Source organism: Colossoma macropomum, unplaced genomic scaffold, assembly GCF_904425465.1.
Source record: "Colossoma macropomum unplaced genomic scaffold, Colossoma_macropomum, whole genome shotgun sequence".
NCBI lineage: Eukaryota > Metazoa > Chordata > Actinopteri > Characiformes > Serrasalmidae > Colossoma > Colossoma macropomum.
The window spans coordinates 24,456,859-24,479,815 of NW_023494800.1; the positions used below are offsets into that span (position 1 = coordinate 24,456,859).

The 22,957-nt window shown below is 38.8% G+C and overlaps 1 protein-coding gene across 2 annotated transcripts in view; it reads left to right on the plus strand.

The window, feature by feature from the left end:
- Positions 1 to 22,957, plus strand: part of sgcd (sarcoglycan, delta (dystrophin-associated glycoprotein)) — a 261,574-nt gene that overhangs the window by 226,778 nt on the left and 11,839 nt on the right. For both annotated transcript variants that reach the window (XM_036588835.1, XM_036588834.1), the window contains exon 7: positions 20,365 to 20,488. In XM_036588835.1, coding sequence (XP_036444728.1) covers positions 20,365 to 20,488 — 124 coding nt within the window. The remainder of the gene's footprint in view (positions 1 to 20,364; positions 20,489 to 22,957) is intronic.

Genomic DNA, 22,957 nt, shown 5'->3' on the forward strand with positions numbered 1-22,957 from the left:
ATAATTTATTTCTAAATGCAATATTTGAAGCTACACCATGACTTTAAAATGCTACTTTAAAAAAATCAATTTTATAGGCCTTTTGACTGTAAACTGTTTCAAAAGGCACATTCTATTTCCTTGAAACGTTCAAACTTGCATGGTTTCATAAGCTAAATTGGTTTTGCTTGAATTTTTTCATGGAAATCCATGATGTGACTGGACAGGCTAGAGAGTTCGTGTGGAATGACCCAAAAGCATTTTGGGTTTTGCCAAGCACACAGCACAGCAGTAATTGTGTTGATGCAATATATTTCATTCATGTGGAACCAATGTGCACATTTGAATTTGAAGTGTAATAAGCAGCGTTTTTTCAGTAATGATAAACATGATAAAATATGATATACTAAAAACAGAATGTAAAAAAAAAAATAATAATAATTAATACAATCCTTCATGTTTGTGTGGAAGATCAAAACCATGTTTTGGCAATTCAAGTGTTTTCTTCTTTTCATTGTCACTAGCAGTGGTGCTTTCTCTCTGAGAAGCTGCAGTAACCCAAAGTCCTCCAAACGCTCACACTTCAAATTTATGCTGAGCTGCTATAATTCTAACAGTGAGCAATTTTATTGCTAAAGACTTTTTTTGTATCTACTAGAGCATGGGTTTTCCACCTTTATAGAAATTGCACTCTTAAACTTGAATTAATACAAGGTCTGTACAAACGCAGATTCATAAACATCAATACAGCCCTGACTGTATAGATTTACCTATTGTTAAGAGTTTATTTGTGATATATTGCTGTATTGATATTGAATACAGTGAATACACTGAATACAGTACTGGTGCATGTTATCTGAAGCAATACCAGCAGTCATTCACCACAGTGCAGCTGAAAAAACCAGCTCATCTGAGTTCCATACCAGCGGGATGATTGCATGTCGATAGTAATTTTCCTCAACAAGGCTAATGACCAAAAATTGCCTGGATGTATGTTTAAAAAAGTCTTCTTACATATGCCTCTCTGTTGCGCGCTACAAAGGAGGGTAAAAGAAAAATCATGATTTCCAGGCATCCCTAAGTTTAAAGGTTTTTTTTTTTTATTATTTTGCACGTGTTCAGTTGACAGCAGATTACTGAGTATTTCCATAAGCCTTTCCCTGTCAGCAGAGAGGGAGGGAGGCTATGTTTTGGATTACTGCCTGTTAAATGTATAGCCAGCCATGTTGATGACAAGTCACAGAAGCTCCTGTCTACATTGCAAAACAAGGCAACAGCTCCAGAGCACCAGTGCATGCAAGAAGAAACTAGAAATGTAGGCTTTTTAGTTAAGTCTTAAGTCGTGCTTATTTCTAAAGCTCTGACAATGCTTGTGCATGTTATGGTTGCAACAGATACTCATGAAGTCTAAATATGCTTGCTGATACAATGGGAAAGCACTACGGATCAAGGACCTGACCTGAATGTGCATATTACATTTACAGTCATACTGTAAAGTCAAGCAGTGAGCTGGCTTGACAATGTAAATAGGTGAAATCAATGTACCTTATTAAAAGTAGTATTCACTTATAACCATTAACTAAAGCTACCGCCATAGTAAGCCCCGACCAACATATTGATGCAGATTTATCGTACTGACAGAAATTTCAATAATAAAGCACTGGGATTTAGTACCAGCTCTTAGTAATCTTAGGGGGCCCCCTAGCATCTTTTGGGTTATTATTGTACCATTATGTCTGAGATGCTTGAGTAAATGGGAAAAGCAACTGGTTATTCATGTCTCTCGTCTGGAGACGGAAAACTGAAAGGACAACATGAGGAGAAAAAGCTTAAGGATAAAGTTATGTTTTGTTTTTTGTGGTGTTCATGTTATGCCATTTGTTTTAGCTTGTAGTTGGACAACACGAAGTAGCCGATCTGGGGTCTGTCTAAAGCAGCAAGTTCAACTTAAACAGGTTTTCTAACTTTGACAAGTGTGATCTTCACAAAATCTAAGAAACACAGACACGGTTAGCTCATTTTACAACAGCAGTCAAAAACTTCCTCTGTTAATCCAGGTTTAGATACCCAGGCTATGACTAAACCTTGTGCACACATGAGGAGGAGTCGTTAAAGTAGGAAAAAGAAATCATACTAAATATGTAGAAAGTAACGGTAAAAAAAGCAAGGCTGTCTCCACTGCCACTGGGATGAGATCCAACAAAGCTTAAAGTTAACTGCATTAACAAGAAATAATGCATCGTGAGATACACCTGGATCCAGACTGCTAAGAAGGTTATCTGTAATTTAAATTTAATCTCATTAGAACCCCAAACAAGCAATCCGCAGTATTCAATTAGCCAGTTATAAATGTATACATTTTAAGATGGGGGCCCTCCGAAACAATCCTGAGCTTATAAGGCTATAGCCGTTGTACTTATACTGAATGTAACAAACACACATTTCTAATGATTTCATGCTTATATGCCAGTCTTTAGAAACTGCCAAGCTGACAGTCACCACTTGCTCACATCTGTTACAGTAATAAAGGCTGACAATGTCAGTTTAAAATAAAACAATAATCAGAACATAATTAACAGAAAACAGATTTTCTAAGAATTTTGACAAGTTCCATTCTGTACTCTGCAGTAGGGCATCAACAATCATATTTAATAACTTACAAACTTCAATTTCACTTCCAAAAGCATTGTGACAGTATGTGAAAGCTAATACAAAGAGAAAGCAGTGATAAGTAAACTCTTCTTGACCTGTATTATATTGAAAACAGATATTTTTTGTGTGTGTGTTTGTGTAAATATACACACTTTCCAAGTCTAATGCCTGCAATACATTCCAAATAAGTTGGGAGAGGAGCATTTCTACCACTGTATTATATCACATTTTCTTATAACAACACTTCATAATCATTTGGGGACTGAAGACACAAACTGATCCAGTTTTGAAAGCAATTTTTTTGCCAATCTTCCGTTATACAAGTCTTTAGCAGTGCAACCTTCATATTTTGCACTTTATAACACACCACAGACGTTTTCATGTGGACAAAGGTCTGGATTGTAGGCAGGCAAGTTAGGGCAGTATTAGTAGTACCTTCACAGATGTACAAGTAACCCACTAGTACCCTCCATACTATGACAGTCTAGCACCCACATTTTCTGAGCAGCCATGCTTTTTTAACATGAAGAATGTAGCAAAGTTGGAATAAGCATGATCGTCACTGAAAAAGCTGTCATCTGGAAATCAGCATATTGCTCAGAAATGTGTATATACCTTGAAGCATTAGTGGCACCTTCACAGATACACAAGTTACTCACTAATACCCCTATGACAGACCACTTGAACTTTATGCTGGTAACAATCTGAATGGTCTTTTTCTTCTTTGGCCTGGAGAACACGACATCCATAATTTCCATACATAATCTGAAAGGCTGACCGTACACGTTTCCACTGTGAATCAGTCCATTTCAGATGAGCCTGAGCCCAGAGAAGTCTGGATGTTGCTGACGCATGTTGTTGACATAGGGATTCCACTGTGCATAGTACAGTCTTAATTAGCATTCGTGGATGCAGTGACGAACTTACTTAAAACCTATATCAGTGTTGGCCACAAATATATACATATTAGTCAAGCTGTACTCCATAGTCACACAGTCTAGCACCATGGACAGTGGCAGCCTTAACCGAGCAGCTCCTACCTCCACAATGTTTAGTTAAAGGGGAATTCCACAGATTTTTTGAAAGTTCTGCATAATTCAATTGATAAGATGTAAACAAAGTTATTCATAGTGGTTTCATGCGAAATGATGCATTGTAGAAGAACTGAGTAAAATGTTCTTTACAGTGGCAGACATAGGAACTAGGGGTTGCAATTACTACAATACAAATAGTCATTTTATCTGCTCTCCAAATGTCAGTGAACCTACAGGTCTTCTGAGTTTTATATGAAATCTTTTTACTGCTTAAGTAATATAAAGTCTGAAAAAAAATTATTTGGGTGATAATTTGCATCACTAGGCCATGCATGTACCCACTTGCATGTATTTTAAAAATACATTTAAGGACAGAAGCTTGTCACAAAGCTTTTGTAAAACAATGTCTCAGGCAGTGTATTTATAACCATGTCATTTAAACACTTTCTGTATGGTAGCTGTTAGAGACATTGAACACTTCAGGTGTCTGGTTCCTTTCACCTCCACTGTAAACAGTTCTGACTCTGTACATTTTTCTAGAAAGCCACATTTCACATCAGACTACTCTGAATGACTTTGTTCACATCTTAGCCACTGAATTATACAGGAACTTTGAAAAACTGAAGGAATTCCCTCTGAAGCACAGTAATCGTCACATCCATTAATATGTTTCATACTGAAACAAACTGTTCTACAACACCCTAATGTTTATGCTTGAATGGGTTTGCAAGTCACTTTTGAAAAGCACAAAAATTCCTCCCCCACAGCCCTGGAAAATAGAGCCAGTATAAGAACGTTCTTAAACCATAGTATTCTCTACCCTGCTCCTATCAAACACCTCTTATTACCGGTGCACTGGGGGAGATAATAGTATCCATTGTTTGCTCTGAAAGCTTTGACCAATTACATCCAATCTGAGTAGCCTGGCTCATAAACCAAACTGCTATTGTAGCAGACATGATACACCAAGGAGTCAGGGGATTTCAGTTACCAACAGAAGACATAAATAATGAGCTATTCTTTCTGCTGTATGACAGCAAATCGAACCTTTTGTGCCTTATCATTTGTGCTGATTTGTGCTGTTTTGCTGATTGGATAATTAGTATGTTCCACGTAGATTCAATTCAGCAAACCCCAGCAAACCACTGAACTTCAGAGTGCTTTAGCTCACCTCCAGCCACACTAGACGTTAACCTTTAGGAGCTGCAGTTATTTTCACTCATAGCTCAGTGAAATAAATGGAGAGAATCTTCCTTGGCCAAGCCTAAGATCACAATGCACAAAGCCAAGTGTCACCTTGAGTGGTGTAAAGCATATCGCCATTGAACTCTGTAGCCGTGGAAACACGATCTCTGGAGTGATGAAGCACGCTTCACCATGTGGCGGTCTGACAGACGAATCTGGGTTTTGCTGAACATATGTATGAGGTATATTTTAGAAGTCACACAGGCCCAAAATGCAAATGTACATGCTGTAAAGCAGCTAGCAACAGTTGCTAGCTAGTGAATGGAGGGCTGAGGAAAATAGGGCACGTGTTGAGATGGTTTGATTGGCTCAGTCCTTGATGTTGGCAGGCTAGTTGCACCCCTGCCCTGTAGTATAGCACAGCCAATGACAAAAATCCCCTATAATATAATGCTGAAATACCTAGTTTAGGCTGCACTATTAATTTTAAATGATATTCAGCTAAACTGAACATGGTTGAAAATTTATCTTTGCTGTTACCAACCAGCTAAGTTTTGATTAGCGACAGTAACAGCTTCAGCACAGTAGCATAAAATATGACACTGGAACTCAAAACTCTGGGCAAAGTGCACAATTACTCACTAGGTTGAATATGATTTTTCCCCTAAGTTCTACAAAGCTTATCCAACTTGGCAACAGTTACTACAAAAGAATGCATGGATAGGTCAATAGACCCTTTCACACTTCCATATTCAATGCAGCGGAAGTCATCAGATTAGGGAAAACATTACAGCAGTGTCAGCATTTACTAACGAATATAGAAAATGTCCTCCTTTATAATGAAGATTACTCACTTATTTTTATATCCTTATTAAGGTATTTATCTAATTTTACAGGCTTAACAAAGTCATTGAAAGTAGGCTTCTGACACCTGCTGCTTTGGCCTTGGATGGGTAATCGGTATGGATTTAAAGGTAAAAAGTGGTCTGTGAATGAGAGAGAAAACATTTGACAGTATCTATAAATAAAATAAAAACTGGTGCTTTTCCACAGTAACTAATGTTACTGCTTAAACACTTAAGTAATTTAACATTGTCTTGTTGGTTAGCTTACAATGGAACACTGACCTAGTCATTTACAACATTAGACACTGTACAAAACAACATTAACATTAGACAGGGGACCTCGCTGGGAAACTTGACCAGCATCGTTTTGTATCTGACCAGTAGTAAATTCCCGCAGGACACCACAGCTAACAGCAGAAAAAAAAAAAACAGATTAGGGAAAGTTTACAGCCCCTTTAAGGCTGGGGTTAGATCTGAAGAGTAAGCAGTGTTGTGTGGATACAGACGAGGGAAGATCAATGTCCGTGTAGCTGGCAACTCCTCCTCTTGGACAGGCACTCTTCCCTCCCAGATCAATGCCCGGATGCTCATCAAAATCTAATTAAAGGAGATTCTCATTAACTAAAACAAACACGTGAAGTGCAATGCCAATAGCTGAGCAGAGGGGGGATGCTGGCGAGTGGGTCAGATATGGCAGGGAATGCACATTTAGCAGAGAATAATGAGCTATAAATGGCCTGTGGGGCATTAGCACCTCCAGAACCACACACACACACACACACATTAACGCATCAACACATATGCACACATCTACACACGGCACAGAATGCTGGCCCTGCTTCTGTGCCTGGTTTTGCTGCCTGAGATAACACAAGTAGAAGCACAGCCACCAGTACTGACAGGCTGACGTGGGCTATTCACATCTGTGAGAGCCACAAGGACAACCAACTGACAGCCATCAGTCAAAATGAAGGTGTAATCTCAGCGCAGGGAGCCACGTCATTACCGTGCATTAGAAATCCAAGAGCGACTAACAACCTTGCTTATTCATCATCTCAGTGTTATTCCATGTCAGTGTAAGGCGATAACAGGAGGTTCAAAAAACTTTATCTCGCACTAGCTGCTGTGTGATTTTAACATTTTAAGGGCCTGAATGTGGGCCCAGATTTCAGTTCCTCATTCTAATAATGTTAGACTCAGGGGAAATGTACCAATGTTTTAAAATAACTTACGACCAAAAGACCATGAGGTTTAACTGACTATGTTAACTTTACTCCCAACCTGCACAGCACTGAATATATTCTAGTAAACATTACACAACTAACTGTCGCTAACCTTGAGTAACATCATGAGATCCCTAACTTCTCAATTCTCTTTGTAATTCTTGAAGAAAGGCTTGTAGATCTTGTCAATCTTGCTCCTCTCTGAAAATAAAGACTGCTCCACCAAACAAACTAGTCTTTTGTGAAAAATTACATAAATACATTAACAAAGATGTAAAACTAAGCAAGTCTTTTACATTAGAGACATTATAATGGAGGATTCTGTCTACATACTTATTTGTAAATGACTTCCACTATGTCACATACGGAACAAAAAGTTCTATAGTCATTGAAAATGACTATCATTCTGTATTTGACCAGCAGTAAATCCAAGCCGGACGCCCCAGCTAACAGCAGAAAAAACAGATTAGGGCAAGTCTGCAGTCCCTTTAAGGCTAGAGCTGAATCTGAGGAGTAAGCAGTGTTGTATAGATTCAGACGAGGGAAGATCAGTGTCGCTCAAAAAGGGTTCTTTTATTCAAATGTTTTTGATTCTTTAAAGAAACATATAAAAATTGGTTTTCCATCATAGAAACTATGCAAAGAAACATTTATGCATTCACATTCTTTAAGTGTTCACAGTTCTATATAGAACCATTACAGAAGAACTCAAAATATTTTTTAGTGATCATACAGTGGTATGCAAAAGTATTAACACACCTGGTCAAATTATGTTTTTGTTAATTTTCTAAGATAAAATGACACATCCTTTACAGAAAACACAGGTTTAAAGTTTTTAAAATTAAAAAATTAAAAAAATAAAATTTTTGCACAGGCCACATTTTATGTTTTTTTTCCCCCCAATATGTTAAATTAAGTTAATACACAGTAATTGTGCATTAAAATAAGCAGGTGTGTGTTCTCTGTAAAGGATGTTAACTTATTTTTAATCAACAAAACACAATTTTACCAGGGGCATCCAAACTTTTGCACATTACTGTTTATCAGTTTTGTAACACACTCTTAGAAAAAAGGTACTAAACTGTTACTGGGGTTGTCAAGGGTACATCGTTAGTACCTTTAGTTAGGGAACATAATAGTAACAAATTGAACTTATATTTTTAAAGTTATATTGACAACATATATCCTTTCTCGACTCCAGGATATTTTTATTTTTCTATTTTTAAATATTTGAAAGAGTACAAATATGCACATTTTCCCTGGGAAAGTGAATGTAGTGCACCATTTAAACTTAAGCTACACAGTTGGACTTGTACCTTTGAGGATACATTTACATTTTTTGTGCCTTAATGATGAAAAATGTAGCTGTACAGTAGTTTTTTTTTTTTAGTTACAGAATTGTATATTTTTTCTTTGATAATAAGCCTAAATCCTGCAGTGTAGTACCTTCTCCAAGCCACCAAGTGGTGTAGATGCCGGCATCTATGCTTTAAGAGAAAGTCTTTTGCTTATACAACCACACCTTTTTGTGACATAAATGGTCTCATGTTAGTTAAAGTAACACATCAAATATTTCAAAAGTAACAGTGGCAGTACTGCCAGAGTTACAGCACCACAACACTACCTCAGTCTGTTGTTGGTTAGATGTAATGTGGCAGTTTCTACACAAGTGTGAGCAAACATTCAGCCCAAAATTCAAACCATGAGGAGCTTATTTTAGATGTGGAATTATCTGTTCAATCAGAGTAACAGTAACTGAAGTCTAAAGTATGTTGCTAAGCATTAGCTTCCTTGTTCAAATAGAAGTTCCTGACCAAAACTGATGTTCACCTTTGTGACACAATGGCATTTAGAGAAGGCTTTAATAAGAAGAGTAAATTAAAGACTGCATGTTACTATCATGGCTGTTTGGCTCTTAGGCAGGGAGAACTACTGTGGAACTTTGAGGAAAAATATGATGAAAGCATTAGCTGAAAACTTTTCTCATGGATCTGCTCCACGTACGTGTGGAAAGTCAGCTGTCTCGGTTTCCTCAAACAACAGCGAAACACACTGCAAAAAAAATAAAAAAGATCCTTCAGCAAAGTTGTCTTGTTCGCAGAGGATTTAGCTGTATGAACTGTGAATCATCCATCATCGTCAATATTTCATGTTTTTTTTTCCTCCCTTGAAAGGTGCCAAATATGTTTACTGATGACATTTTCTCGCTTTCGTATAATTATTGTTTTTCAGATGTGCTGTTTTCTTTGGGTGCAAACCTGCTTGTAAGAAACACACAGCTGAATGTAAAATGTTGACCCTCATTCTCCTATTATTTCCATCTGAGCAGAAGCAAAAATGGCCTTTTTTCTCTCTTTTTAAGTAGAATTGAAAAGCCTGGCAGGTAACAATTTGGAATTCCACAGCTACCACACATGACACTTTTCTGTTTCTTGCTAATACTATGTTGTCATGAAGCCTCACCTTTCTTCTATTCAGTGCAATTCATAATAGGGAGGGGAAAAAAAATAAGAAAAAACTATTAAAGCTCCAAGACAATGCAGTGTGACAGATACCGACTCACTGACCCACCTGCAGAGAAACTCTAGTCCATAAAATGAGAGGGAGGAGAAGAAAGAAAAGAGCAATAGGAAGAGGCACCGGATGAGACATTTGGCTGTAGAATGAGTTTTACAGAATAAATAGAGGCTGGCTAGAGAGTGCTTTCTGAGGCATCTCTTATCTTTACTGCTCAACAGCCATGGCCGTTCTACCTTTTCCCGGCCCAGAGGCAGGAGGAGATTTGTAATCATTAAAAGCTATGCCGCGTCTGCAGTAGTTCTGGAAGCGGCCCCCAGTGGCACTGCAATGGGGTCATTGCTCCAGTCCAGGTTGAAAACAGGCCAGGAGCGTCTCGCTGAGCCCCGTTGCGGACCGTATTTATGAGAGTAATTGGACGAACACTGTGTGCCGTACGCAGGTCACACTCACCCTAGGGTCCTTTCATTATCTCTGCGCAAAATAATCAGCTCACCCAGTGGTGCCATGGAGAACGTTACCTAGGGCCTGAATTACTTCAAACAGGAGACACTGAAAGAAGCTGGATATTGTCTTAATATTTTTTCTGGAGTAAACAAACTGTCTCTAGCAGCCACCTTGGCTTTTTCTATTTTACATCATATCTTATTAGAATTCTATATCACCCCCTTCTCCCTTTTGGAAACACTTACCCTGTACTTCCACTAACTGCAAAGGGAACTAACAGGTGGTTTTAATGGTTTCTATGAGTTTTTTTCAGCAGGGTACTCTCTGCCTTGGTTGTAATGTGATGGTACTAGAGAAGAGGAGAGGGAGCAAGGAAAAGATTTGTGAGGTGAAAGAGTGAGAAACGGAGAACAAAAGCTGTGGCCTTTTTGGAAGACCAAAGTGAGGGTGATATTTTTTTTTAAATACACAACCCTGTATTTGAAAACTAAGTCAAACCCCTTGTTTCAGGTTCTGTAACCCCTTTTTATCTCTCCAGAGGGGGTGGGGGGGTGCATAGGTTATTCCCCCCCCATTTCAGGCATCGCCTCTGACCATCCTGATGTGCACCTTAGCTGCCAGACTTAAGAGACTTCAAAAAATCTAAAAACTTTTGTATGTATCTATACTGACACTGACCACAAGTCATAGGACATGCTTGTACTTCTAATGCATTCTGTTTTCAGATGTTTTGACCTTTAGTCGCTGACCTAAATGCTTTATTACTTTGAATTATATAATTTTAAAAGATCAGTCCGTGAAAAAAGAGTCTACAGCCTACTGATTTCCAGCCTTTAATCCAGAAAGGTTAGTGTCCATGTTTTAATGCACTTATTTTAGTCTTTACAAAGACTGCTGATTAATTTAGACTAATTAATAGAAACTGCCGTATATGATTAATTCCACAAAGTTAATGAATTACTTAAGTCAATCAGGTAAAGTTACTTTATATGATTCTAATTATCTGAGATACTTTTATGTTATTTTAAATTCTCATAAATGCAAGAAGAAACACAACCTCGGAAGTCAACTGTCCAAAAAAATCCCTGTGTCAAGTTTTAGGGTTTTTTTTTCTCCACTATGAGACATAAATTAGAATTAGTTGTCCAAGGTGCACGGGTATTATGTGGTTGCATGCAATCACTGGTTCAAAACTTGGTCAAGATGTTTGATTTTTGATTCACTGTATAGCTGGGAATCAGAGAAACAAAGGAAAAAAAACAGCTGTGAGATCCTGCATCTCGCTGATAAATGCCATGCCCCCAAGGATCGTCTTAGTTTTTAAATACACAAGCTCAGTTTGGTCTTCATTTGAACGCTTTTGTTCTCCATTTCTCACTCTTTCCCTTCTCACCACCAAAGCAGAAAGTTGATTTAAATCAGCAACCTCGTAGAATGAGACATCTCACGCTAACCATACTTTGTTGGAGGGATTTGTCTTTTAAATGGAAGATGTGCTCAGGTAAGCTAGCCAGAAATAAAGCACTTAAAACAAAATTTAAATGGACTTTGCTGAAACTATTTGGAAAAAAAGCTTTGTTAGTGAGTGACAGAACACATTTATTCTTCTTCTGTCTTTTTTTTCCTTCATTTTTCATTATAACCCCTTTTCAGCGTCCTGATGACCGCTGATGAACGCCCAGCCCAAGGACACAAGGAACACCCTACCCTGCCTTCAAGGAACAATATATAACTTTATATTTAAGCTCATTGTCCATATTATGCACTATGTAGGTGCATTTTGTAGTTCCACAGTCACTGCTGGGCTGACAACAGTCCACCAAACTAAAAATAACTATCCAAAGGCATGCTGTGGCTAGAAACTGAAAACTGATGAAAGACTAGAAGATGACTAACACAAACTGTGCAGCAACATGATCTGTCGTCTCTAACGTCTCTAACATCTACAAGGTGGACCAAAGACAGCTGTTTAGAGTACTTAGGCTCCTGCGTTAGTCATTGTGGTCATTAATACATTGTGTTTTAATGCATGTAGTCAAAGTGAGACAGTGAATAACAATGAGGGGAAGATTAACCAAACTGGCACTTTATTCTAACTAGCTCAGACTGCTGAAGGCTACTGAAATAAACTCAGAGGAGGAACTCTTGTCAAGAGCAGCAATGCCTCTGGTTAGTGGTCACAGTCCAGTAGGCGTTTTCTTCCTCATATGCAGAACATCAGGAGGAGATGCATTTACACTTGTACAACGTCAGGCTAAAATGTGTCTCAGGCCACCTTTGAGCAAGCTGATTTAAATCAGGGGCGCTAACTGGCTAAAAATTAACATGCCATGCCAGCTTCAATAGACTGTCAATCTAGAGTCAATTAGAGATCTACCACATACGTTACAGAGCATTATAACAAGCATTCATATTGAAATAATTTACTACAATATACTCTGATTATTATACAGTGAGGATCATAAACAGGCCTCTGACTGAAGTCACTCAAATAAGCTGACAATAAGCTCCTTTTAAAGAGCCATATGACATTTACTGACCAAATATAGTTTAATTGTATGAACAAGGTGTGAAATTGAGCTTGATAGCCAACTTATCAAGAAAAACTAGGGTAATACCTATAATGAGGCCAACAATACATAATAAACAATAAATAAATAAATCTAGCTAACCAAACAGGCTGGGATAATATATAACGATCATACATATGAATGCCTGCTGTCAGACTTAATAAGCTAACAATTTTTTCCAGATCTGTGATAACCAGCATTTATATATTAAACAAACAAAAAACACTTAACAATTTGATTCCACTGTAACTGTATGACAGCCAATTCTCTACTTGTCTCTGGACTGGCAGTCTATTGAACTGAATGGTTTGGCGTGCTTAAGTAAGCAAGCAAGTAAATAAATAAATGCAACCTTGTGGTCAAAGCTAGTACAGCATGCTAATTGTTAGCCACCTAAATCACCAGTTATTTTTTTCCACCAGGTGAGGGTAAGGGTGAAAAGAAACGGTCGGTATGACACACTAAGTGTTGGCCCCATACAGCAGTGGGAAAAAATTGTAGGGGAAAATGTTTTTGAAATAGTACGGGTTATTTATTTTGTAGATGGTACAACTTATTTTGTAGATGGTAGCAGGCTACATTTTCTCCAAACATTTAATATCAGTAGTCTAAATAACTCATTTTCTCATAATTGCTCACAGGGCCCCTTAGTGGCTTGGGCCCCCTGGGCATGTGCCCATAAAACCCATTCAATTGTTCAATTTGTACTGAAAAAGAATTAAAATATCTAGGAAAAAAACTAGGTTAAGCAACAACCAATGCTAGAAGTATTGCACAGACCATTTTTGCTGTGTTGTTTTTGCTGAAATCTGTGCCTATGAAATGTAACCAGGCGAAGAAAGATAGTAGTGGACCGATGACTGCGGTGTACCTCTAAAGAGAAAATCTCTCTTTCACTGGACAATATTGTGCCCTTGGAAAAGACTGACCAATTGATATACTTAATAGAGGCCTTTTCACCAACTTGTAGAGTCCATGCCAGCCCAAACCATGGGCATTAATATTGGCTTGCCCATTTTGCAACTGTATCAACCTCCATTGATCTGAAATGGCTTGAGGTCAGGGCTCTGTGAAGGCCAATATAGTTCCTTCTCATCAAACTAGTCAAACCATGTCTTTATGGTCCTCAGTCTGTGCTCAGGAGCAGTCATGCTGGAACAGGAAAGAGCCTTCTTCAAAGTGTTGCCACAAAGTTGGAACTATATAATTGTCATAAATGTCCTTGTATTCTTTAGCTTTAAGATCACCCTTCACCGGAACTAAGGGGCTGAGCCTAAACCCTAAAATAATTGGCACCAGACCATTATCCCAGCTCCACTGAACTTTACTGTTGGCACTGTGTATTTTGGTAGGCAGCGTTCTTCTGGTGTCTAGCGAACCCAGATTCGACCATTAGACTGCCAGATAGTAAAACATATTCCCTAGTGGCTTGCTTTACACCTATCCAGCCAGTGCTTGGCATCGTGCATAGGCTTGTGTGCAGCTGCTCGGCCATGGAAATCTATTATATGACGCTCAGGATTCACAGTTATTGAGCTAATGTTGCTTCCTGAGGTAGTTTTGAACTCTGTAGTGAGTGTTGCAAAGAGGACAGTCATTTTTTTTGCTCCACACGACCTGGCTGTCTACCACTTCGTGCTGTTGTTGCTCTTTGCTTCCATTTCAAAATAATTGCACTTACAGTTGACTAGGGCAGATTTAGCAGATCAGAAATTTCAGAAGCTGACTTGTAGCAAAGGTGGCACCTATGACTGTGCCACATTTAAAGTCACAGATGACCCATTCTACTGCCAGTGTTTGTCTATGTATATTGCATGGCTTTGTGCTTATTTTTATACACCGGTTAGCAATGAATGTGGCTGAAATACTTGATCTTAATTTCCAGAACTTTTGCTTATTGTGTCCTGTTTGAGGCAACTGAAACTTACTTTTTCAAAATGTAAAGTAGTCACACTACACAAGGACATTGTTGTCATTCAAAGACGTTCTGTGCTTTGTTTATATTTTTATTTCCTCACAGTGCAAAAAAAACAAATAACATTTTTAAAATAGGTAATCAGAAAGCTACACCGGAATTAAATTTTAAATCAACTCTGCCAACCCTGTATACAGCTAGCTTGGAGCTAACATAGTATTGCAAATCCCATAGCATATGCAATATCTTAAACTAGATATTAGATATTTGTTTATCTCAGCAGATAAACAAAGGCTAATTATAGAGGCTTAATAAAAAAAAAAAGATGGCTTCAGCCCCAAAAAACTCAATCCAGGCAAAGCCCCTGATATGTGATCACATTAAATTACAATACATTAGAATAACATGTTGCGAACAAGTGCTCACAAAGCATAACATATGGTAATACATACACTCATATTCCGGTCACTGGAGAATGTTGAAGCTGTCAATGAACAGAACTGGCAACATGACAACTCCAACTCTCCTCTCAGGTTACTGGCAATGCAGATAGCAGTCATTAGAAAGGTACGGCCTTTGAAAATGAAAATGTACACAAATTTACACAAGCGTTCCCACTTTTCCCCTCTGCAGTGAAGTGGGACCATACGGTGCAGGGTATTTGGATAGTGTCCGTGCTTTCTAAAGAAAAGGGTGAAATGTGATTAGCGTTTTATCTCAGCGGGTGGTACCACATGTGCTGATGTCAGGAGGATGCCTGTGCTTCTGTTTTGATTCTCTCTGGTTCCTTTTGTGACTGTACATTATTCACAGTAACCTACTCACTCTCTTTCTGTATGGTAACTGCCAATGTGGAGTTATTAGCTGTGGGGGACGGCAGTTGTGGGCAGAGGCGGGGCACTGAGAATGCAGTCCCTTCTGAGACCACCCTTCATTTATTTAATTTCCAGTCAAAATGGCCAAAAAGTACAACTTACTCATTTTTCAGGAGATATTTCTGAGGAGATTAGATATAGCTTACATATCCAATTGCATAAGGAAGAGAAAAGTCAAAGGAAAAAAGTTTTAAAAGATACAGACTAAAATGGGACTTTTAACAACTTTACAAGACCTTAGAGACCACCCAAACTGTCACCATCAGATAAACAGCACTTAAAGCTTTCATCTTTGAGAGAGGAGAAAATCAAGCTGTACTCTTGCTTCAGATGTGAAAAAACACAGGTGTTTCTGTCCATCCTTCCACTGTGAGAAGACAACTCAATGCTATGAGTCAGAAAGGATGTGTAGCTGCCAAGAAGCTCTTACAGAGAAAGAGAAACAGACAGAAAACCTTGCAAATCAATCAACTAAGCTTCTGAAAATGCAACCAATTTCTCAGACTGAACTTTGGAGGAACAATATCCCTGAAAAGAGTGGAAGCTTGTAATAAAGACAATTCTAAAAAAATACTAGACACAATACTAAAAAATGGAAATATATTTAGTTTTTGAGGCTTTCGTGCAATTTTCTGTTAAACATATGTTTTCTGCTTTTTCCTTGATGCTGGAAAATGAATAATTTGTACTATATGGCTGTTTTGACTGTAATTTAAGGGTGGTCTCTGACATTTGTACAGTACTATACCTAACCAACTTTACCTAGCCTTTTCACTGTATTACTTGAGGTGCTGTCAGTGAAACATTCAGTCTTTGGTTTTGCCCTCTTTAACTATTTCAAATCTGCTCCCAGAGTTGGATCATGTGCATGTCCATGTTAAACATTGTAAAAAAAAATCATTACGTAGAAGGGAAGCTTTCTATTACTGTATAAAAGAAGCTTCAGGACCGGGTACACATTCAGAACAGACACACGTCTGCGAGCTTATTACTGATGCTTCATTTGAGTTATAATAAAAGGACACTGAAGTATGAAGCATATTCCTATTTAGATTTGTTCAAAGTTGTAGATTGTGAGAATTTTTAATGGGTTTAATGCATACCTAGTGATCCTTTGAAGCACTAAGTGTATTATTTTCCCACAATGCTAAGCAGGGTGAAATCACTAACACATGGCCTCAAATGTCTTACTATTTTTATAAGGGCAAAACGTGGTACATTAATAAATAATATATTTGATATGTTCTCGTGAAGTAATGGTAAAACACATGCGCGAATGAAAACAGCACCAGAAATTCATTTGGTGCACGTACCAAAGACAGTCTGTAGAGAACAGACTGTGGTTCATTCTGTGTTTGGTGTGTTTAGACGTTTCTGGTCTGTGTTGCATTCGTACTTCAAACTGCACCAGAGTTTGATCAAAAGGAGGTCTCAATCCACTTAGTACGAATAGCACTTATTATTGTTCTCACTTGTTTTAACAAACTGCACTAACAGGGAAATCACACCACGCTTTGTTTTAAATGCAGCAGGAGCATGAAAGGCAGAAATGGTGTTTTTTTTTGCTTTGGCATCCATTAAAACCATCCATTTGCCAACCATCCACTGAAAGGTACTCCAGAGAATCAAAAGTGGTTCTTCTGTGGAATTACGCCAAAAACCCTTTTTTGACACCTTTATTTTTGAGATGCGTTCCAAAAAACCTTCTTAACTTTTAATATAAATTGATTTTATTCCAGGTAATTTTAGGCCATTTCTATTTCACAAAATAATGTAAAGGATGATGTCCAGGTAATGTAAACAAATAAAACTGGAAATACACACACACACGCACCAGCAAGCCATTTAATTCTTTAATGGTTAGGACCCCCAACACAGCAGATTTTATGTGGTTGGTGGACTGTTCTCAGTCCAGCAGTGAGACACACTAACACACCACGTCAGTGTCACTGCAGTGCTGAGAATGAGCCACCACCCAAATAATACCTGTGTGAGAGGTTTAAAAACTAAAAACATTTTGGCATTGTTTCAAATGTCCATGGTTTCTTTAAATTGCCATGCTTCTATATATAACCACTGCATTTTACTAAGTAATCTCTAAGGAACTCTTTCTCGGCCGCTGAGGATGTGGATCATGTCGTCTCTGTCCTACACCTTTAAAGGGATCAATTTCATTTCTACTCATTGTTTTTCTTTCCCCCACCGCAGCAGATTAGTCAACGCCCAGCTCTCCCGAGTAGGCCCAGGTGCTGCTCACTTACACTGTGTCCCATAATCTGCTTCATTTCACTCCCTGACAGCGCTGTGTAATGTTGCTCCGCCTCCCCTGAATACTGATAGCTAGCAGATGCTGGCGCCGTTTGAAATTCAAAAGGATGAGTGCCGGATTTTCAGATAATGAAGGCCGCTTTCATGTTTGATCAAGCTAATGATGCTACTTTTGCTCCCGTTTGTATCCCTTAAACTCTGCAATAGCTCTCCTGTTGTGAGATGAGGCAGAGTAAAAGTTGTTAATGTGGTTAGCTTATTTAGCACCAACACCCCCTCCTCTTATTTATTTATTTTTTTCCTCCCCTGTTGTCCAAAAATGGCACTGTCTTTATTTGTATTGGAATTCCCTAATGAGCACCATCTCTGCGTGCTGCCTATTATTTTCCGAATTTCTATCAGATTGGCCTTGCTTACCTGCTCACCACATGCCTCCTTACTCTCTTCATCTGAAAGAATGCTAATCAGAAACTCCCCTGAATGACTCATTAACTGCACTGGGTTTACGCCTTTTTGCCACGTACTCCTCCAACACTCAGACAAACAAAAATGTTTTTGTTTCATTTCTTTGATACATTTACCTAGGTCTTAACCATTTGACTGCACAACAAAGCATGCCTGATAACTGCCTGCATAAAATATCGCTAAGATAATTAGTTTTACGTCTTATCGCCCATGAGGTATCAGTTCTGTGCTTGCTAGGTAAACAAACAAACCAATTCTGATGTAATCATGTGAAATTTTTAGTTCGGTCAAGACCGTTGTTTGTTCGTCTGCTCAGACGGAGATTTCTGTGAGCACTGCCTGCAGGCACGATTGTTCCTGGAGTAACATGTTGGCATATGGTTGAAATATTTTGTCTGGGAGACTGATAATTGTGAAGCTATAAAAGAAGTCTTTGTTTACCCACCCAATGGGCTTCAAGGAATACTTCCCCTAAAATGCTAACAGGGCTAACAGTGAATGAAGGCTGTGGGGGCCAGAAACCATGATTTAATTCGCATAATGTTAAACAGCCTCTTTCTCGCTTTTACTCATTATTCCCAGCTCTGGACTTTGCAGGCCTTAAAGCACACAAAGTGAAGTACGGCAAGGAGTTTTAATTGACCTAGAATGTTCTTGAACTTTGAAGCGAGCTGTGTGTCTCTGAGAGAATGTACCGCCTCTTTATAAAGATAAAGGGAGGAAATAGCTACTTGAAATACATCTTTAGCCTCAACTACCTTTCCAAACAAAGTAATGAGCTTGCAAAGCTTTTTCTTTTTTCCTGTCTGAGACACTTGCATCGTTTGGGGCACAATTACAAAATATCTCTTTCCTAATATCTTATGCTCCGACTAGGCTCGGAAATGTACTATCTTCAATTACGTTCAGGAAGGTGGTGTAAATGATATTGTCTCCAGGGATCCATTCTCCTTCCAGTGTCTCATGCTCCCTCAAGCACACAAAAAAGATTTCTCATCAGTCCTACTTTTCTTATAGTGAAGTGCACAATTAATTTAATCTTCCTGGCATATCAGGAAAAATGGGTGCACTTGCTGAATGCTTGCCATTACCCATTTTTTATGTTTTCTGAATGCTGTACTCAGTCATGAGTTGAAGATGATCTTCCGGAGTACTTTACTTTGCTGGAGGGCAGTTAAAAAAAATAATTAAATATTGTCACCCACCTTGTTGCGTGCTGCTCAAGTGCAAAGCAGTTTATTGTACTTGTACTCTACACTTTTAAGAAGGTTCCTAAATGGTTCTTGGCTCGGATGTAGTGTTCTCGAAGGAAAAAAAAAACCAAACATTTTAATTCACCTATCCATGATCCGCCTACAAGTACACTGTTTTGTAGCTATTCCTGCCTGGTTGCAAAAATCCCATTGGACCTAACCATTATTAATTTTGAAGGATATTAATTTGCATGCATGTGTGTGACAGGGCACACTGTTAGATGGGATGTAGGTTTTTTTTGTCAGCATGGTCAGTTAACGTCAGCATGGTGGCACATCTGTCACTGTTGTTCCTGATCAGCCTGGCTTTAGTTAGTTTCACTTTTGGGAACAACTTGTTCAACTTTTAAAACCCACTCTGAAACCCTCCCCCAAATTTGTGTAGTCTAATGGTTCTCAAACCAGTCTTCAAGAACGACCAGACAGTCCAGCTACAGATGACTTGCTAACACAATCAAAACAGGCTAGCTAGAGAAATTCTGTTCATTCCTCAAAATGAATGATTCAGATCTAAAAACTTTGAAGGGAGTAAGTGCTCTAAATCTTCTAAAGCTTAAATATTAGTCTAGTTTAATGGAACTGTTTTTCTCTTGCAAGAGGAAATGTTTTTCAGGGTTTTCAGTCATGCACACTTACATAATATTCATGGCACCATCGCCTCTTACTTTGAGCTCCACTTTCACAAGGACACTGGACTGGTTTTGATATTTCACATTAAGGTTGTTCCCATCTTGCCCCATAAGACATAGATAAGCTATAACGACAGCTTGGTAGTGTAGCATTTTATACTATAAATACAATGTAGTGACTAAATAAGCATTGCAGTCATCTAATTTCAGTATTTATTTTTTTTTACATTTAACCGAAAACTGAGCTGTGTGCTACAGTTTCTCATTAGGTTTAATGTAATTTTGGCCAACCTTGCAGCAGTAACTATGAAAGAAAGCATCTGACGTTGGCGCATGGATAAGTAAATTGGAACAGAACCTTTTCATGATGTGGAGATTAAACTTCAAAAACATACTTCACATTAGCATATTTACAAAAATGGTTCTTCAAAGAGGCACCCATGGAACACTGGTTAGGAAGGCAAAGGCTCTTTTTGGTAAACGTGTATTTCTTCTTCTGTTTCACAGTTTGGAGTCTCCCACCCGTGCACTGTACATGGAGGCTCCTAAAGGTATACAGATTCAGGCAGAGGCAGGCGACATCCAAGCCACATGCAGAAGCGACCTGCGTCTGGAGTCTAAAGACGGAGAGGTAACTGTCCTCTGTTCTGTATAAACCCCCCCAAACTCACCCAACACACACTGAGAGTCCTCATTTAGTCTCCTAATGCTGTTGACGCCATGGGCGTGTTGGACAATCTGATCCGCTCCACATTTTTGACACTCCCATCTGCCGCTGGTTCCTATCCAGACAAGTACGTTCATATCCATATGGTCCTTCCTCTTCTGCGGAGGAAGAAGGCGCCCTGAGCCTGCAATACATCAATGGCAATTACAGGAGATATCCATGACCCGACATTTAGGGAAGTACTGATAACCTTGTAAGAAGTAGATTTGGTGTGCAGGGTTTGTAGCGTTTGATAAATCAGAAGATTATCGCCATATGGTCAAAAAATATGTCAGTAATTACAACATAGTCCATCTTAGTAACAACCACAGGGTATGGAGAATGTTTTGATACTGTAGCAATGTGATTAGAGCTGTTGAGATTACTCAATAAAAATCATTTACACCATTAAAAAAATACAGCTTGTTGATGAATTGTCAATGATTAGTTGATATTTTTAAATTTAGTAAGAAACAATCTGATGGCTATTCATTTATGTGCATTTTTTTGCCACATAGTAGCTGTATGCCAATAGCTAGACTGCAGCCAAGAAAGGTGAGCCCTCAGCATCTTTTGAAGGCTTTTCTTTTGTATTACATAATACAAAGTGGGTGAAGTGGGATGCCTTAAGAAGATCAACTTGTTTGAGACAATAGTGAATACACAAACACACAAACACTCAGGCTTTTTTCCCCACTGAAAGTAATATTTGTATGGGGGGAAGTAAACAGTACAACTAAAAATTTCACACACAGTATAATTAAAATTTTTGATTGTTTCAGTAACTGTCACACTACAAATTTTTGCTGGTTAACAGTGGTATATTTTTCTGGAATGTTCACTTTTTAGTAAAAATCATTTTCAACAACCAAACTACATCTGAAATATTTTATTACACTATCAAATTCTACTGTTTTATATGCAAAATAATAAAATACAGAATGGAATGAAATATTTAGTTAAACTTGCATCAATATTGCTTTCACTAGCATCACAGGTCCAACAAAAAATGGTGCTAAATGTTTTTTTTTCACATCTTAATTTCTGCCAGGCTGAAATCACCAGCTTTTTGTTCTGATTTTCTGTTCTACCTGAATGTAAATGCTGCACCATTTAAGGTGGGACAGGAAATTCAAGAAGCCAGCTGCAGCTGCATAGCATTTCTGAAGTTGTTTGTCTTATACGTGTGCACCCCCTAATCATGCCTCTGATAACCAGACAGTGCTGGAATTTGGAAAATATTAGTCGTTCAAGCTTCAGTACCAGCTGGTCCAAGACTTGTTGCAGGCACAAGTCCCCAGACCATAGCATCAGCAAATGCAGCTGACCACGAGCCCATGTTGAGCTAAGGTGTCCATGTTAGTCAAATAACCGGCCATTCCTTTATGTTTGTTACCTTCAGACCAATGTGATCTACCTCAGGTGAAATGGACTAAACCGTGGGAGGTGACTAAGTGTCTGCTGTGTTTTTATTTGCTTTCGAAACATGATTGAAACATCCCTGACTCAGCCACTAAATGGACTATGTTACTATGGTTTGCACTTGGTATGCCAGTATAACGGTTCTGATAAAACTCACACCTGAAGAAGAATTTCAACCAGTACACTGCATAAAACTAATGGGGGCCCATTCATTTTTTTGCATTTAGGCTAATAAGAGCACAGTTGCACCACTGGCCCTAACTATGATAAAATGTATCTTGTCGTAAGAAAATAAATACACCTGTGGTCAACAAAACCTAGCATGGGATACTTATCCAGAATCATCATAGAATGATGATCATGGTAGAAAGTGTTCATAGGATTTCTTGCTCTACCATCTGACAGTAATTTATTGTGCCTACAGTGGTTTTGGAAGACCACAGGCAGGTTAGAGCACTGGGCTTGCATTGAAGCTCACTGTGCCAGGTTCTGCTCCCTTAACAACCTCCACTCACTTGCATATTCCATTGCCGTAGCCCTTGGCGCTTAATTTGCCGTGCTCTTTTACCAGACACCACCACCGTGCGAGAGTCCCTCAGAGGCTTGGGCACAATTAGTCTGGAGGATTGCACATTAGTTCTCCCCCCAAAAAAAGCCCTGCAGCCCTCCCCTCCACTGTCTCACTCAAATTTGCTCTATAGCAGATGTCTGGAGAATCAGCTGAGACCACTGCTTAAAAAGTGTTCCAGGTCATTTGATGGGTATGCTTCCCCCCAGGCTGTCAGTAATGACTCCTCTTACCTTTTTATATCCTGACGGGTTTTCTCTGTCCCGCCGTGGTAATGCACACGCTCTCTGGAGTCCTGCGCGGGAGAGGAAGTGAGAAATGAGACTGATACGGTCCGGGTGAGGGGCTAAGAGTGCGTCTAAGCGAGACAGACTGCAGTGCTTATGTCACTGAAATTGTTTCAA